Genomic DNA, 18,128 nt, shown 5'->3' with positions numbered 1-18,128 from the left:
TGTTGCGAGGTCAACCGCACCCTTGATAGATGGGGCTATGGGGCGACGAGGAGCGCTCCCCCTGTCAGTGGCCCGATGGCCCTCGCCCATGCGCGAATCGCATGGCGGCCATGAGTTATTTTCAGCCTTGCACTTGTCCCGTTCCCCCAGCTACGGCGGACTGTTCTGCCCATACGCCCAAGTCCAGATGAACACGGTTGCTCCAGACGCCGCCGCCTCCCTGCCCAGGCATGCCGCCGTTGGTCGAGCAGCAGCACGTAGCCAGGCACGGGCGACCATGGCTGGCTGGCTGCAACCACCGCGTCCCGCTCCCCTGCGGCACATGGACGACCGCCGCCCTCGTCGACGCTGCGTGTTCCAACCTGCTCGACGGCGACGACGACGTTCTTTTTTCTTGTTTTCTTTCTTTCCTTCTTCCTTGTGTGCACCGCCGCCATGCCGCCGAGTGGGCGGAACCGGTGGCTACCGCGGGGTTGGCCTATTCGACCGAGACTGACATGGGAAGAGGCCAGCACAAGCCTCGATGATGACATTTTAGGTGCTGACAGCAAACTCCCCATCCGTCCACTCTCCGCAGTATTGGTATCCACGCGTTACAACTACTTGGCAGCTAGCACCCAGCTGTGGCGCTGACTTTGTGCTCAGGCGTTCAGTGTTATTACTAGCTAGCTGCAGACGAGGCAAAGGGGCGCGGGGCTGACAGTCTTTTACTCATTTGCTCGTCCTGGCATGTCATTCGTATACCCATCTCCTCAACACATTCTCATGTCCACACGCAGGCATATATATAGCATTGGCAGTCATGTTTTCGGCGACACTCTCGCTTCCTCGGCAGCACAGCAGTGCAAGCATGCACACCACCGCCTCTTCTGATGCTGCTTTCGGGCGCGTCCATGCACACTGCCCTGGCCGAAGAGGTCACGTTTCTCCGCATTCGCTGAGTAGTGCATGGGCGAGTCGAGCGCCTAACCCCCTATCGGATCAGACATCCACATCGATAGTGGTTGCGTTTCAAGGTCACACACACACCACCTCGCTTGCCCAGCCAGCCGTGCTCTGCCGCCCAGCTGCTTGTCCCTCCTTATGTAAAGTGCCGCCTAACACGCTCTTCCGCAATGCGTGGGGCTTCTTAAGACATCAATTGCCACCCCGTCCGGCCCTGTCAAGTTTTTTTTGCAGAAAAAAAATAGTCTGCCCCTCGCCTGCCGAAACACGCTGCCACTAACCGTCGTATCTGCACGCCATCTTGCAACGCCCGTGTCAGGGTCCCAGAGTGTCAAGAGGCGTGAATAGTTAACTGGACCCTTGAAATTCCGCTTGTGAGCCCACGGGTGAATCTAACCGCCCCCGGGCCCGTCTCGAAGATCCCTCACCCCAGGGTTCTGCATTCTGTGCCGCCGCACGTCGTCGCCTCCCAATTTCGTCCGCATACATATGCATACATAGTATGTACGTATACGTCCATGTGCTGCCACGCCGCATTCACCCACGGCACTGACAAACACCCGTAGCAAAAGTCTGGCTCACATCCGCCGACACTCTCTTGCTGCATGCGCTGCGTGCGCTGCGTGCGCTGGCTGCCTGGTCGCCAGTCAGTCCCTTGGGGCGCCGCTTAAGGAAACCACTTTAGAGCCCCACCGCTACCGCGAGTCAGTGCATCCAAGTGGCCATAACACACATTATCTCGAGAGATCTGAGGAAGGGGGGCAAGTGGAGCAATTTCAGAGCCATGGCCGAACCCGTCTCGACACCGCCATCCAGGCCGCTGCCATCTCTCCCCCTCGACGAAGAACCCTACGCCGCCCACCAGCCAGACTTGAATCCACCACCTGGCTCCTCGTATCGCACATCCGATCCACATACGCCCTCACGTAATCCCTCTATTCCTTCCTTCAATATTGACCAGCGCCATGATCCCATAACGGCCGGCCGTGATTCAAGGCAGTCCGGTTCTTCCGTGACCCAAAGCTCAGACGGCCATTCTAGAACCCCGTCTAGAGAATCGCCAGACATACCCGAAAACGGGCGTTCTGCAGACGCGGTTCCACCGACGCAAAACATCCCCTTCAGACCGTTGCATATAAGCAACAGCTTCTACTCTGCCCGCTTTTCCCACGTCGCCGAGATGGACGCTGCAAACGCTCAGGACGAGCTCGAGCTTGCATACACCACCACGGAGCACCACCAGCCTAGAGACATTCCCAAACATCCCACTCCGCCTCCACGCACACATTCTCCTCGTGAAACCACGCAATCTCCGGCCTCTGGCTCCCAGAATTCGTCAAATGGCTACAGTATTCGACATAACCGTGGGCACAGTTATGGCCAAGAAGGGCCTTTACAGGTTCCGCGCTCTACGGTCCCCAGACCAAGTTCTGCATATACTCTAGGCTCGGAACTCCATGTACCAGGCCGTACGGATTCACCCCGCCTGTCCGTGGTCGGCATGCCATCCCCCCACGGATCGCCCAACTCTTATGCCCGCCAAGTCTCAAACTCACGCCGATCACCAGATGTCCGACCCGAATCTTCCTACCTTGACTTGACCAATCTCCCATACAACCAGCAGGTTGCACCCGTAGCAAATTTCGGCAAGACCGGACTGCGGGGTGTGGTGGGGGAGAATGCTTCGCTGCTCGACGAGAAAAAGACGCTAGATATGTACAGGGCAAACGTCAAAAAGACGCAAGATAGCGCAGTCCAGTACGAGTTTGCGCTGTTCATGATACAGGTTGCCCACGAGGTCATGGCAAACGAAGGCATGAACAATACCCATGGCATGTCGTCGGTCGAGTTGTTGAAAGAAGCGCGCCAGATTCTCCAGAAACTAGCCGACCGCAGTTACCCGTTTGCACAATACTATCTCGCAGATGGATATGCATCAGGTCTGTTCAACAAAGATAAGCCCGACCACGATCGAGCCTTTCCATTATTCATCGCTGCCAGTAAACACGGTCATGCCGAGTCTGCGTTTCGTGCCGCGCTCTGCTATGAGTTTGGGTGGGGTTGTCGCAAAGACTACGCCAAAGCTGTTCAGTTTTACCGCGCTGCAGCATCCAAAAATCATCCTGGAGCTGCGACTCGGCTTGGAAAGGCGTGTTTGACTGGCGATATGGGTCTTCAGAACAAGTACCGGGAGGGCGTCAAGTGGCTTAAGCGAGCCTCGGAATCAGCTGACTTCCAGTACAACGTCGCGCCCTACGAACTGGGTCTATTGCACGAGACAGGCTACGGAGACGACATTTTCAAGGACGAAGTCTACGCAGTGCAATTGTTCACACAGGCTGCAGAGTTGGGCCATCCATTAGCTGCGCTGAAGCTTGGAGAAGCCTACGAACACGGCTTGTTGAGATGCCCCAAGGATGCTGCACTTTCTGTTCACTATTACAATTGCGCTGCTCAGGCCGACATCCCCGAGGCCATGATGAATCTCTGCGCCTGGTACATGGTTGGTGCTGAACCCGTCCTGGAAAAAGACGAAAACGAGGCATACGAATGGGCCAAGAAGGCTGCTGAGCATGGTAAGTGTCCAATCCGTCGCCTCCCCCTCCCGCAATTTGTTGACTAACAATACCAGGTCTCCCAAAAGCCGAGTATGCGTGCGGCTACTTCACAGAAATGGGCATCGGCTGCCGTCGAGACCCTCTAGAAGCCAACGTGTGGTACGTCAAGGCTGCGGACTCAGGAGACGAAAGAGCAAAGCAGCGTCTCGCAATCATTCAAGCCGCAGCATCGGGACAACCGAATCCTCTGGCTTCAACACCAGCAAATGTTCCCGACAAAAACACCAAGCTGCGAAAAGAAAAAGGTGGAAAAGACAAAGAAAAAGATGAGAATTGTGTGGTAATGTGACAAGGCATCGAGTGCCTCGACGATGTGTCCGCCTCTGTTGTCCTATACCCGGCTTGCATCTATTTACTTGGGACTGCATACATTGCGGTGTTATATTCTTATGACGAGGGGCATGGTTGGTTGTTTTGGATAAGGGAAGGCTGTGGATCTACGGAGTTTGGTGTAACTTATGTTTGTTGGCTACATGCGTTTGGATCTGAGCGTCAAAAAATACCCCGCCAGTCTTGGCAGGGACCTGTGCAGTATTGTCTAGTCGCAGCATTCTACTGGGGATACCTGCATGCTAAAGAGATATCCAGGACAGGAGGATATAATAGATTGTCGTCTGTTCAGCGCGGGTGCTACCGGCTTTGTGTCCGCACGTGGTGTCACGTCTCGTGACGGCGTCCCGAAAGCACCGATTGGCCAATGGCTCTCAACTTACGTAGTGTTGAACTGCAACAGCATCGACCGTCTTTCGGCATGCATGCATGCATGCAACGGCCTTACCAACGCTCGCATTCCCGTGGCACACATGGGCCATGGCCGAAGTTTCGAGAGTAGCCCATGAAATGTGCCCGGGCCTGGGAGATGGACACGCCAGCAAAGGGCGTGAAGCTTGCATGATAAGATTGATAGTAGAAACTTAGCGTGCGGCTTCTGTGGACTCGCTTCGCGTCGCTTCCCCAGCCCGTGGCTAGCCGTTACCGAAACCATAGTTGAGCGGCTCCACTTCTCCACAGGCACGCGTCGGACTACATATGTAGGGCGCGCGATATGACCGACTAGTATGTATCTGACTCCCGACAGAACGAGCTTTAAACGTTACACAGTCCCATGAAACTTGGGCTTCACTTTTACACCCGCTTGCCTCGATATCAAACCAGATCTTACAGAAGCCAAGTGGACCAAGATAAACATCTACATTACTGCGTACACTACTACCAACCAAACATTACAATCAGACAATCACAAGCACCGTGCACGCAATGGCACCTCCGTCTGCAGTCGAGGTATCCGCCACCTCGGACACATCCGGAATTACTATTCCGAACCCTTTGAGTGCGCCCATACAGAGCAATGAAATGCCCGCAAGGAGAAAGAAGACTACTGCAGCACAATGGGGTGTAGCAGCACCGTCTGATACGTCAAACTTTCGGCTTAAATCGCACGACCACAAGCCCAAAGCAAAGTCATGGAGCAGTAGGTTTTATGGATCAGGTAGCAACTTGCAGGCATGATAGCTTACTTGCCCTTAGGCATTTTGACTAATGAGGCCCTGATTCGAAAGGGCAACTCTCTAAAAGAAGCGGCCAAGTTTCTCAGTACACCAGGTCTTATATCTCTCGGAGGAGGACTGCCCTCTAGCGAATACTTTCCCTTTGAGGAGCTATCCGTCAAGGTGCCCCAGGTCGGACACTTCCTTGAGCCTGAAACCAAAGAATCGGGAGTGACGCTTACTGCGGGCAAACACGACCTTGCCGAGAACAAGTCCGTTTTCGACATTGCCACTGCATTCAACTACGGCCAGGGCTCAGGCTCAGCACAGCTTCTGCGCTACATGACTGAGCACACAGAACTGGTGCACGACCCACCATATGAAGACTGGAGGTGCACAATGACGATTGGAAGCACATCCGCCACCGACATGTTGCTCAGAATGCTCACAAGACCCGGCGACATGGTTCTCTCCGAGGAGTACACATTTTCGGCTTTTGTCGAAACCGCCAGGCCAATGGGCGTCCGCGTATGTGGCGTGCCGATTGACAGTGAAGGTCTCTTGCCCACCGAGATGGACCGCATACTCTCAAACTGGGACCAATCCGCTCGAGGATCCCGCAAACCACGTCTCCTCTACACAGTGCCTACAGGACAAAACCCAACTGGCGCAACATCGAGCGGCGAGCGACGCCGAGAACTGTACAAAGTGTGCCAAAAGCACGACATCCACATCATAGAAGACGAACCGTACTACTTCCTCCAAATGCAACCCTACACGGGCCCCAACGCACCCGATGTCCCACCTCCTTCTTCCCATGCCGAGTTTATCAAATCCCTCGTCCCCAGCTACCTCTCCATGGACACGGACGGCCGGGTAATCCGCATGGACTCCTTCTCCAAAGTCATTGCCCCTGGCTCGCGCGTAGGCTGGATCACGGCACCCGCGCAAATCATCGAGCGGTACGCCAAATATGCCGACGTCTCAACGCAGAACCCATCTGGCATCTCGCAACTCGTGCTCTTCAAGCTGCTCGACGAGCACTGGGGCCACGCCGGCTATCTCGACTGGCTCATCCACATCCGCATGCAATACACCAAGCGCCGCGACACCATTCTCGCCGCCTGCGCAAAGCACCTGCCGCAAGAAATCATGCAGTGGAAGCCCCCCATGGCGGGCATGTTTCACTGGATGAAGGTCGACTTTACAAAGCACCCCGCGTATCCCGAGAAGAGCATCGAGGCAATCGAGGAGAGCATCTTCATGCGCGTTATTGGCCATGGCACTCTGGTTATGCGCGGTAGCTGGTTCTATGCCGATGCCGAGGAAGAGCATAACACTCTATTTTTCAGAGCGACGTATGCGACGGCGCCGAGTGATAAGATTGATGAGGGGATTAGGAGGTTGGGAGAGGCGGTTAGGGAGGAGTTTGGGCTTGGGGAGTATGCTAAGGAGAAGTAGATAGATAGACACACACACGCACACACACGCACAGAGAGAGAGAGAGAGAGAGAGAGAGAGAGAGAGAGAGGAATTGAAGTCTAGATTGTGGAAGGGTTGTTGAGTGCTTTTGCTGGTGGAGCATAGCATCAGATGAAAGAGTTTCTTCGCCATTTGATAGGACTGTTCGACTTGGACCCAGTCTACGAAATGTGTCAAACCGGAAATCCCAGAGAGTTTTTTTTGGTGGTACTCTTACAAATATACTCGATACACGGAGCTTTTTCTTCTTTTCTTTTCTTTTACATGCGAATAAGACAACCTTATCCACGTATTCATAACGCCTTGTTCTAGCTCCATTCATTTCCCATTCAAAAAAAAAGTAGAAGAAGAAGCAGCCCATCCCTTTCACCAACCCACTCCCGTGCAATCGTGTGTGTGTGTGTGTGTGTGTGTGTGTGTGTGTGTGTGTGTGTGTGTGTGTGTGTGTGTGTATTCGCTTTCCCTTTCGCCCACAAGTCGCCCCTCCCCCCCTCCATCATTCCCCCCTTTAGTTAATAAAGTTGACACAGAAAAAGTGCAACAACAGGCTCCCCAGCACGAAATCCGCAAACGCACGCTCATGCGAGATGTTTGCAAAATGGACCTTGTTCTCCTCGTTTGTCTGGATGCGCAGCGAGGCCGTGAGCACGAATTGGCCGACAGTAGCGCTGAAGCCGGATAGAAAGGCGTTGAAAGGCTAAATTTTGCATGTCTCGTCAACTCTAGTTTCTAATTTTCTTTGCCCTCCACTCTCCCACTTTCTACGTGCAGTGTTTTTGGTAGGGAGAGTGGGAAGGGGAAGGGGTTATACGTACGAAGTTTCCAACAACGACTACGTATGCGAATTGCAGGGCGCCGACGACGACGAGGAAGGCGAGGAAGATGTCGAGGAGCTTTGTTCGCTGCGGTGTCTTGGTTACGTATTTATCCCATATTCCTTGTGTGATTGCCGCGGCGCTCGTGTTGTTTGTCGTGCTTGGCTTGCGCGAGGATGAGGGTGCGGAGGGCGTGTCTGCGGTGCCGGGTGTGCGTTGCTTTGGGGGCATGGTTTATGTTCTACGTTGTTGTTGTTGTTGTTGTTTTTAAACGAGAGGCAAAGGGAAGGTCGGGTGGAAAGACGAGCGGTCCCGTTGCGTGCAATTGGGCGTGTAATGGGTTGCGGTGATGGAGGTCGTGGTTGGTAGTACACAAGCTTGAGGCCAGATGTTCGTGGTTGGCCCGAGCTGAGGGCGGGATTACGACGAGGGCAAATGGCCTTGTTCCATTCGCGCCGGGCTTCGGTGTGCTCGGATATCCGCTTTTCCCCGCAAAAACACCCATTGTACTTATACTTAAGCGTCGCTGCGTTCCTTGAAGATTTCATCGCAAAATTCACTGATTGCGTCATCCCAATTTCGTCTCGTTAGAATACCCGTACCGGTTCTTGTTCATATAAAGCAATCATGGTAAGCAGATGTTCTGGCGATTCCTCTGGCTTCGTCATGCACGAGTCAGGTCCTTTGAGAGAAGAACAAATGCTGATGGGAAGATGCAGAGCTCTCTCGGAAACATTGCTCTGGTCCTCGGTGCCCTCACCGCTGGAGGTGGTATTACCGGATATGTGAGGACTGGATCTGTACCTTCAATCGCAGCTGGTTGCACCGTCGGCTTACTGGTACGCCCTCTTGCCCTTGCTAATCACATTACCTCTTCTTTTGAACCAAGCATCTAAATATTCATGATAGTACATCCTCGGTGGTCTTCGTGTCAACAGCCGTGCTGCCTACGGCGTTGAGCTCGCTCTTCTCGCCTCCATCATCTTGGCTGGTAGCTCTATCCCGCGCGCAATCAGGTCTGGAAAGCCGCTCCCCATTGGATTGAGTATTCTGGCGACTTTTGGCCTCTGGACTTTTGGAAATGCTTTTATGAGCAAGCGTGCTTGATCTGGGAAAGTCAGTCTGGAAGTTTGATGAATCTCGGGATTTTCGATGGGATTTCTTGTTCTATATACAAATTCCACAGGCCGCAACAGTAAATAGAATCGCAAATGTACTCCTTCAGTAATGTGTTTTCCTTAGTATGGTTATGCTGCACTGGTACAGTCTACTTATGCTCAAGTTTCAGATTTCGGATTTGATTTAGTTCTCTCAATCTCGTGAAGGTGCTACAGAGTTGTTGACACTCTGATAGGCTCCCCACAATCGATGCAAGCCAGGGGGTTCGGGTTATATGGATGAATGCGAGATCCACCACACCAATGTTCAGCCACTATTGTTGTGGAAACTCCCCACTTACTGGCTATCACAGCCCCGCCTCGCGTGTCAACTGCCGTGTCTCTTTTATGACCTTGGAAAGCTTAGCGCAGCTCATTAACACCACATGGACGAATACCGAGTATCGCGAATATGATTCCGGTTCAAGCTGAGGTTTGAACTCATCAAAATTGATAGCTTCCAGCTTGCTTCATGCAGCTTTATACTATCAAATACCAATCGCTGCTAACAAATCGATGTATTCTGTCACAATACTCAGGCTGAAACCTGTCGAGCATGCCCAAACGCCTCAGATCAACCAGTCTGGTGAGACTAGCTTGCAATAGACCATGAATCTGAGGCTGTAGATTGGTCAGTCGAAGGCCCACTGCAGACGTCTTCAACATTTTCATTTATGATATACAAAAAGAAGGATGGCAGATTGTGGACGGATGAGGAAGCGTGGTATCATGTGGCTCTCCATTATTGCCACCATCATTACTATCGATCACATAAAGAGCTGGAAAACATCCTGTTAACAGTGATTGTTGCCGCTTAGCAAACAACTGTCTATCTACAAAATTCCACTCAATATGCGCTATACCCGGATTATTGGAGGTGTTGCTGTGGTTCTTGGGTACAGTGAGTAGTATCGCAAGCTCAAGAAACTGGAATTTTCTAACACTGAAAAGCCCTTGCTCAAGAAGGTGAAGCACAATCTACTATTGTCTATGATGCAGAAACGGAGATTAGCTACTCTTCATACACGGAGCCGGCGACAGGAATGACCTTTGGCGTGGCGCTACCCAAGAACGTGACGGATCCATACGATGCCATCATCAGGATTACTGCCCCAGTTGCCAATCAGTGGGTGGGCTTCTCATGGGGAGGAAACATGGTCTGGAACCCGCTGAGCGTTGCTTGGCCAAACGGCCAGTCCGGAGTGGTATCAGCTCGTTTCGCCTTGTGAGTCTCAATCTACAAGTTGTAAGAGGGACTCTCTAATACAGTATAGTGGTATCGGTCTACCCCTTGGGTACGAAGGAGCCGAACACACGTACCTCAAAGGGACCAGAACAAATTCTACCCACTGGACTGTCAATGCTCTCTGCAAGGGGTGCGCTGGGTGGCAAAACAGCGAAGATGCTCGCTATTCTTTGAATGGTACCGGCACAACGGAGTTCGCTTGGGCGTACGGTACTTCTGCGGTCGAAGATGCAGCTCGGAACAATTCGGCCTTTAACGTCCATCAAGCCTGGGGCAAATGGATCCACAATCTCGATGCTGCGCGGGTCAATAATTTCGATTCTCTAGTTCGGGCTAATTTGTTGACGGGGCCCATAGCTAGTCCTTCCGCTGACTTGACGACAGTTGTGACAAGCATTGTGCCATCTGCAACTGCAAAGCCAGTAGCAACTGCAGCCATTCCTGCTTTCTGCTCTGGTGCAGGTAATCCTGCATTCCAAGGCAACTTGGCAGCAGGATGGAAGGCTACAAAGATTGCTGGGGGGATGACTAGCCCTCGAAGCATTCAGTTTGACAATGCGGGTAACATGCTCGTTGTGCAGTCTGGCAAGGGCATATCATACCACAAAATGGGAGCCGATGGCTGTGTCACTTCGACAAAGATGCTGATATCCCAGAACAACCTCAACCACGGTATAGCCTTGAGCCACGATGGCAAGACCCTGTATGCAAGCTCCATGACCCAGGTCTATGCTTGGCCATACGATGCCGCAGCCGGTACCCTCGGGACCCGAACCACTGTCATCACAGGCATGTACAATGGCGGCTCGCATCTTACACGCACTCTTGCCATTGCACCCCAGAATTCGAACCTATTGGTTGTATCTCATGGCTCCAATTCTAATATTGATCAACCTACATCAGACCCAAAGACAGGACGTGCCATAATCAAGGTCTTCAATCTGGCAAGTGTCCCTAGTGGAGGATACAATTATGTGAGTGGTGGTTACAATGCCGGCTATGGGCAGCGCAACGAAGTCGGCATCTGCTTCGACAGCAACAACATGTAAGTCCATCTCATTTCAAAAAACAACAACAATACAGCATGGTGAGCCTCAAACTCACACCCACAAAAAGGCTCTGGGGCGTAGAAAACAGCGGCGACGACTTCAAACGCAACGGTAAAGACATCCACAACGACAACCCCGGCGAAAAAATCCACTACATGGGCGACGTCTCCGTACCCAACAACGCCTGGTACGGCTACCCATCCTGCTTCACCGTCTGGAAACCCAGCGACTTCACCGACAAAGCCTTCAAAGTCGGCGACTGGTTCACCCAGAACCCCTCGAGCAGCCTCAACGACGACACATGCGTGCAAAACGCCACCGCCCCAAAACTAACACTACAGCCCCACTCCGCCCCCATCGACTGCAAGTTCGATGCTAATAGCACGACCATGTATGTTACCTACCATGGTAGCTGGAACCGCCAGCCCGTCACGGGATTCAAGCTTGTGGCTGTCAAGTTTAAGCGTGGTGCTGATGGGAATTATACGCCTGTGGAGCCGCTGACGAGCACCACGGCGGCGCAGGACGTATTTTTCAATCCGGCGGTTGAGACATGTCAGGGGAATGGGCCGGGGTATAGCTCGGGCTGCTTTCGGCCGGCGGGGCTGGCGTGGGATGCCGTGCGGAGGTTGTATATGACGTCTGATACGTCGAGTAATGGGGAGATATGGATCTTGGGGCAGTCTTAGGGTGGTGGTCAGAAATGTTAACGCGCTTTTTGGGAGAATAGGGATGGAGTATGCAGGTAGTAGTGGTTGTTCGCAATTGTCTTTCAGTCGTAAGAATAAGGTTTGCTGCCTTCGCAAGGCAAAGGGGGTTGGGGTTGGGGGGTTTACTTCATGTCCATTCATCTTTCTCTCTCTTTCTCTTCTGTCATCATTATTTTTTGCCAATTTTGGAAACTGGAAAAAACGTTCGTACCACCACAAGCAAAACTTGCTTTGACCTTTGGTACCCAACAAGATCAAACACACAAATCATATAAACGAACAACAATTCCTACGACACCGCCTTCTGGTATACATGTCCCGTCCTTTGAATCTCGTCTTCAACATCCTTGCCCCTACCCTCCGCCTCCAGCTTCCTCACCAGCGGCAGCACTTCCTTGCCAAACCTCTCGATATCCTCTTCATAATGCAAATGCGCCGTGAGCACTAGATTCACACCCAGACTCTTAAGCAGCAAAATGCGGTCTGCAATCTGCTCCTTTGTGCCAATAAGCTTCGTCTTGAACCCATCATTATACTGTACCAGATCCTCGAGCGTGCTATTCGCCCACATACCCTTCTTATTCGCCGTGCTCGCACCAGCCTGTTGGACGGCGCCGCGAAAGGCTTCTACAGCCTCGACGTCGGCCTTGCCCTGGATTTCTTTCAGGACGCGGATAGCTTCCTCTTCGGTGTCGCGGATGATGACGAAGCCGTTGACGCCGAAGCGGACTTTGTCTTCGCGGCCGAACTTTCTGGCCCGAGCCTTGACGTCGGCGATTTGCTCGCGGAAGCCGTCGAGATCGTTGCCGTTCATGAAGTACCAGTCGCTTACCTCTGCGCCGTTGTGGCGCGCGTCGTCGCTGTTGCCGCCTTGGAAGATTTCCGGGTGCGGCTTTTGCAGCGGTTTGGGCGCGAGTTTGTAGTCGTGGAATTGGTACTGCGTGTGTGAGATTAGTATACGAAAAAGAAGAAGTATAGCATTTTGAGGTGGGGGTTTGAGGCTTGAAGGCCATGGAGAACATACAAAGTCACCGGCAAATGAAAAGCCATTGTCGTCGGCGGTCCAGATGCCTTTCAAGGCGCGGATGAACTCGTTGGTGCGTCTGTAGCGCTCAGCGTGTTCGAGCCACCACTGTCCGACGGCAGCAAATTCGCTCTTGTTCCAGCCTGAAACCATGTTTACAGCAATGCGGCCGTTGCTGTAGTTATCGATACTCGCGAGCTGCTTTGCTGCAACAGTGGGATTCCATATGCCGGGGAGTATAGCAGCAATCAGTTTGAGACGTTCGGTACTGTGCAATAGGGCCTGGGAAAAGGAAACACTCTCGTGTTGATTGTCGGCTCCGTATGATGCCGTGAAGCGGACTTGAGTGAGCGCATACTCAAATCCATTTTCCTCAGCTGTCCTGGCGTACCGCACGTTTGACGCGAGGTCCCAACTCGTTTTTTGGGCTATTTTGGAAACTACAAGACCACCAGAGACATTGGGAACCCAGTATCTGTATTTTACCGAGATTAGGGTCCGCAATTGTTTTTAATTTCGGCGGGAGGCTGCTCACGCGAATAACACACGATCTGGATCCTGATTGATGTCCAATTGTTTTATGGGCGTGAAACTGTCTCCTGTTCCATTGGCATGTCCATTGGTGCCATTTGTACTGCTACTTTCTACTTCTGCAAACAAACGGTCAGTGGTTTGTTTTTTGATGATTGCATCTCGTCCATGTTACCTGTCCGTTGCCTTTTGCGTGACGGCGACATGTTTGTTTTGTGCAAATGGTTATCAAAAATGGATTGGATAATCGAATCGTATTTTGAAAGGTCTTATACCGAGATGCCTTACTGTCTTGAATCCGAATAAAACATTGTGGACCAAATTTGCGTATTATAAGCGTAGATTGCGTGATATGCAAGCATACGTGAAGTCTGCGGGGTCGACGGGGGATCAGACCAGGTAGGTGAACTATAATCCAGGTCTATAGATAGCCGTCTCCCCACCGATGATCTTGTCTCAACATAGTCCGTCTTGACTCTAAGATACTAGCATTTCCTCTGATAGCTTGTTCTACGGCCACGGCTTCTTCGGATGGAGATGAACGGCCTGAAATCTAAAACGAATGAGGCAATCTGGAAAGCCGAAGACGTGATTGTCTTAGATTGTAGTGCCGAGCAAGGTACACGCCATGCTATAATGTAATGGGTTGGATGATATAGTGTATTTTGACAGAACGTGGGATTATGAAAAGTCGAATGTGATGCATCCCCTTACCCAGCGTTACAAGTAAGGCCGAATCACGTCATTCATTCTCCAACAATCGCGATGAATTTACACTAGTAGCAAGTGTTCAGCACGCCGAGACTATTGCCGCATCAATTGATGCTCGACTAGGTTTGGTACAAAAGGCGATCGATTGGGTCCAGGCGATTAGATGAATTCTTTCATGCGCAAAGACAATCATGGCTCACTCTTCGGCAACCGACCTGAAGAGCTCTGGAAACACTGATATCGAAAGACAGGTCACCTACGAGGCTCCTGTCGTGCTAGCTCCTGCCCGGAAGACGTTGGGTTCTGGAGTAAGTGATGTTAACCATAAGACACACGATTTTGCTAAGATGTGAAGACAGCACTTCCAATCGGGGTGTTTGCGACGACTCTGACGGCACTATCATTTAGTTTAATGGAATGGCGAGGAGTTACCACAAACAATGTCTTCGTAGCCAATTTCTTCTTCGCGGCGGCCTTTGGCAAGTTGCTGATGTGTATTGCGTTTGTAAGACGTAGCTAACACCAAGACAGGCCTGGTGGTTACTGCACAGTGGGAGCTTTCCGTGGGAAATGGCTTCGCATATACAGTATTTAGTGCTTTTGGCATGTTGGATCACCCGACCGTTAGAGAATGTTGGCTGACTCGAGACAAGGTCTGTTCTACGCCGGTTATGGAGCGATCCTGACTCCATCCTTTGGAATTGTGGCGGCATACGGAGATAATGTAAAAGAGCTCAACAATGCTCTCGGGTTCTTCATGATCAGTCAGTTACTCAAGACAGCCAAGAGGTGACAATGCCACTAACAAGAGTGTAGTGTGGTAAGAGATGCATGTACGAGATGTATGTCAGACATACACTAACTTTGTACCTGTCTCGATAGGACGGTTTTCACCTTGGCATTCCTGGTAGCATCATTGCCAACAAACTTGGTATATATCATAATCTTCTTTACTGTGGAGCTAGGGTTCCTATTAGTCGCTGCATCCTATTTCGCTATAGCAGATGGACATGCCCGTGCCTCAAGTGCTCTCAAGAAGGGCGGTGGGGCTTTCTGCTTTTTATCCGGATTGACCGGTAAGCATCTACTGTTTGTAAAATCGTATATGAGGCGTTGCACTGACTTTGGTACAACCGTTTCATAGGATGGTACCTGGAGTTTGCCTTGTTGTTAAAGGACTCAATTGTTGAGCTACCACTTGGAGACACTTCAAGGTTCTTCGCGAAGAGTAGGAAGACAGAGTAGGCGACAATGCAGGCACTGACCCCCACATTGGGGTAACATGAGGGCATGTTGGAGACGTGCAGCGTTTTCGGAGACTTCTGGCCTGTGGGAAAGCCGGATTGAGGATGATGCGATTGAGGGGTTAGATGGCGAACGCGGTTCGGAGTCGGCGGTGAGTTTGGTTATTGGGGTTACAGTCTACATTTAGGTTAGCACAAATACAAGAATGCAGGTGTCCATCGCTGCAAAGATCGGCGTCTGAATGCCACGCCCACATGTTGGAGTGTTAGAACGCTACTGCATTGGCGATCTACCTGGTGGGATCAAAGCCACGCTAGCTCCATTTGTGTACTGGCAGACAATTCGACCCTGATCCGGATGCATGTACAGGCTCGGTGGGATATCCTTGTCTACACCCCTCCATTCTGATAACCACCATGCCCCGCTCATTGAGCAAACCATACCCCCGCATATGTCTGGAAAAAAAATGAAAGGGTAGCACGCAATACACTTGGGATATGGTATGATCCCAAAATCGGGTCAGCAAGAATGTGCATATAAAGATATGTACAGTAATGTAGAGATTGTATACCACGTAGCTAGAAGATAGTATCGACACCTCAGACGCAAACAATGGTTGCCACTAACGGAACTAACGGCCAGGCCAGTAACGCGCAACACGTCAACTTTAGAGACCCGACTGTCTATGCCGAGTACGAGAAGACATGGTCGTCGATTCCGCAAGATGAAGCGGGCTGGCTTGAACGTGCCCAAGCAGTCGCCGACGTTCTTGCTGCTGATGCTGTCGTGCGAGACCAAGAAAACAAGTCTCCTCGAGCCGAAGTGGCTCTGCTCAAGCACTCTGGACTTCTTAAAGTTCTTGGCCCAAAGCAGTACGGTGGTGGTGGCCAACCTTGGAGTGTTGGTAAGTTCATGTATCTAAGATACAGGCAACCGACACTGACTTGGAATAAGGTTACAAAGCGATTCGGAAGGTAGCTGAGGCAGATGGGTATGGTTTGACTTGATCCGTCTGAATATGTGTACTAACTGTCGTAGCTCAATTGGCATGCTGCTTGGCTACCACCTTCTCTGGTCGACCACAGCAAACGTTGTCGGCTCAGCGGAACAGGCCGATCGCATTCAGAAGCTCATCATCGAGAATAACTATTTCATTGGCGGCGCCGTCAATCCTAGAGACAGTGATTTGTCCATTAAATCTGATGGCGACAACATTGTCTTCAATGGGTTCAAGTTGTTCAACACGGGTGGTGTTGTTTCTGATCTCACTGTTCTTGAGGGTGTCTACGAAAACACTGGGAACCACATCTTCGCCTTTGCAAAGACAAACCAACCTGGCATCCAATTTGGACATGACTGGAACAATATTGGCCTCCGTTTGACGGAATCTGGCAGTATCAAAATCTCTGACGTGCGTGTGCCGTGGGCGGATGCGCTGGGCTGGAACATTGAGAGGAAGGAACCCGACCCACGCGCGCTGCAGATACCGTTTGCAACGCTGCTTCTCCCGACCATCCAGCTTGTCTTTAGTAACTTCTATCTTGGCATTGCTCTTGGTGCACAGCAATACGCTGCTAAGTACACTTTGAAGGGAACTCGGGCATGGCCTTTTGGTGGCGACGTAAGCACACCAGTACCTACAAACTCTGATGTATGTTGCTAATGCCGCGAGTAGAACAAGGAAAAGGCGACGGATGAATTCTACATTCTCGAGCGCTATGGCAATTTCCATGCTCATCTCCGTGCCGCCTCTACCCTTGCAGACCGCGCAGGCCAAGAGGTCGATGCCATCTACCAGAACTACGGAGGTGATTTGGACAGACGTGGAAAGCTGACGACACGCGAGCGAGGCGAGCTGGCAGAATGGGTGGCAAGCATCAAAGTTGTCGCAACCGACACTGGCCTCCGCGTTACTTCAGGAGTGTTTGAGGTCACTGGTGCAAAGGCGACGAGCCAAAAGGTGGGCTTGGATCGATTCTGGCGAGATATCAGGACGCACACGCTGCACGATCCTGTCGCATATAAGAATCGGGAGTTGGGTCGGTTTGCACTGTTGGACGAGATTCCGGAGCCTACTTGGTATACTTAGATTGATACGCTCTGTGAATGCAGGCACATGTACGGAGGCTGTCTTTTATAGGGTTAGCGGATGCATCGTAGCGGCTCGCAACTAAGATGCAATTGATGATTGATGCTCGACATGGCGTGCAGCAGCCCGTGTTACCGACAAAGCCGTGTGCCGAGTAGAGTAGTGGTGGGGGAAGACGAGCGGGTACCGGCAGAGCTGTGGGTGATTGCATGGTTGTAGGGCGATGCCCAGGGACGCAGTGTGCCTGGCAGAACCTGTTCTCCAGCAGGACGATCGTCGATGTAGGCTAGCCTGTGGCTGATCGGGATTCTCGTATGCGCTGGCGATTGCCATGTGATGCAGCGGGGCCAGGGAACCGGTTTTCTGTGCCATGTGCATGATAGGGGATAGATGAAGGCTGAAAGTTGGCGGGTGTTTGGGTGAGGAGGATGGACTTGGGAGAGAATGCCATGGGGCGGGCGACAAAGTGCATCAGCAGGGAGGCGTGAGGAAGCGACCAACCACGGCCACTAGGGCCGGTTTCACCCGGCGGAAGGTGCAGCCAGACATTGACGCTCGTCATCCTGTACGGCGTTGCTGGACGATATCTACTTCGGTCCAGATGCATACAACCAGCCCATCCGACTGGCGCCGGCGTAGGGGCGTGGCTGGAGTGGAGTGTCGAGGCCCGACCGAAGAGTTTTCCAAGCAATGAAGCAATGCTTGTCAGCACACGCCTGGCCACAAGGAGAAGCATAATCAACGCATGGGGAACATGTGTCAGCAGTGGCAGCAGTGGCAGCGGACAGTCGCGGAAGACACTGGTGGCCTGGGACTTTCGTGCGGGCGTTATTACTCGACCGTGTCGCCCGTCTTGTTGCCAGCAGCTCTCCATTCCGTGCTCCTGCTGCCATTGCCCATCGCCGTCGCTGCCATTCGAGTCCGCGGGCTCGTGGGTGCAAGTCTGGATACTCGACACTCTTACTCTCGCCAGACAAGAGGTGCGGTCTGGCCGTCTAGAAGCGTGCCGGCTACGTCAC

At 52.1% G+C, this 18,128-nt stretch overlaps 5 protein-coding genes across 5 annotated transcripts; 3 read left to right on the top strand and 2 right to left on the bottom strand.

The window, feature by feature from the left end:
• Positions 1–850: 850 nt before the first annotated feature.
• On the top strand, positions 851–6,511 carry PSV08DRAFT_409473 (aromatic amino acid aminotransferase 1; the record flags this gene model as incomplete). Its single annotated transcript, XM_014226095.2, has 5 exons — positions 851–1,119; positions 1,633–3,521; positions 3,578–3,843; positions 4,797–5,034; positions 5,091–6,511. 5 exons carry the CDS (start codon positions 851–853, stop codon positions 6,509–6,511), a joined length of 4,083 nt encoding a protein of 1,360 aa, XP_014081570.2.
• Positions 6,512–7,040: 529 nt separating this feature from the next.
• Positions 7,041–7,705, bottom strand: PSV08DRAFT_361892 (DAD family-domain-containing protein; the record flags this gene model as incomplete). The annotated part of the gene is made up of 2 exons (XM_014226093.1): positions 7,348–7,705; positions 7,041–7,229 (listed from the first exon to the last, which is right to left on the bottom strand). Exons 1-2 carry the CDS (start codon positions 7,576–7,578, stop codon positions 7,041–7,043), a joined length of 420 nt encoding a protein of 139 aa, XP_014081568.1. The 5' UTR covers positions 7,579–7,705.
• A 149-nt stretch (positions 7,706–7,854) lies between these two features.
• PSV08DRAFT_409471 (iron reductase) lies at positions 7,855–11,488 on the top strand (the record flags this gene model as incomplete). The annotated part of the gene is made up of 8 exons (XM_066093828.1): positions 7,855–7,977; positions 8,067–8,186; positions 8,257–8,446; positions 9,111–9,135; positions 9,323–9,405; positions 9,456–9,729; positions 9,779–10,795; positions 10,867–11,488. The coding sequence occupies exons 1-8, from the start codon at positions 7,975–7,977 to the stop codon at positions 11,486–11,488; spliced, it is 2,334 nt and encodes a 777-aa protein (XP_065949228.1). The 5' UTR covers positions 7,855–7,974.
• A 310-nt stretch (positions 11,489–11,798) lies between these two features.
• PSV08DRAFT_389751 (luciferase-like domain-containing protein) lies at positions 11,799–13,270 on the bottom strand (the record flags this gene model as incomplete). Its single annotated transcript, XM_014226090.1, has 4 exons — positions 11,799–12,446; positions 12,534–13,008; positions 13,069–13,183; positions 13,240–13,270. The coding sequence occupies 4 exons, from the start codon at positions 13,268–13,270 to the stop codon at positions 11,799–11,801; spliced, it is 1,269 nt and encodes a 422-aa protein (XP_014081565.1).
• Positions 13,271–14,130: 860 nt separating this feature from the next.
• PSV08DRAFT_222417 (acyl-CoA dehydrogenase NM domain-like protein) lies at positions 14,131–17,109 on the top strand (the record flags this gene model as incomplete). The annotated part of the gene is made up of 8 exons (XM_066092172.1): positions 14,131–14,269; positions 14,307–14,382; positions 14,424–14,543; positions 14,658–14,876; positions 15,692–15,924; positions 15,975–16,011; positions 16,059–16,641; positions 16,696–17,109. The coding sequence occupies exons 1-8, from the start codon at positions 14,188–14,190 to the stop codon at positions 17,107–17,109; spliced, it is 1,764 nt and encodes a 587-aa protein (XP_065949227.1). The 5' UTR covers positions 14,131–14,187.
• Between the last annotated feature and the right edge of the window lie 1,019 nt (positions 17,110–18,128).

Source organism: Bipolaris maydis, assembly GCF_028858645.1.
Source record: "Bipolaris maydis strain C4 unplaced genomic scaffold PSV08scaffold_6, whole genome shotgun sequence".
In the NCBI taxonomy this organism is placed as follows: domain Eukaryota; kingdom Fungi; phylum Ascomycota; class Dothideomycetes; order Pleosporales; family Pleosporaceae; genus Bipolaris; species Bipolaris maydis.
This window is presented reverse-complemented; position numbering and strand designations above follow the sequence as displayed.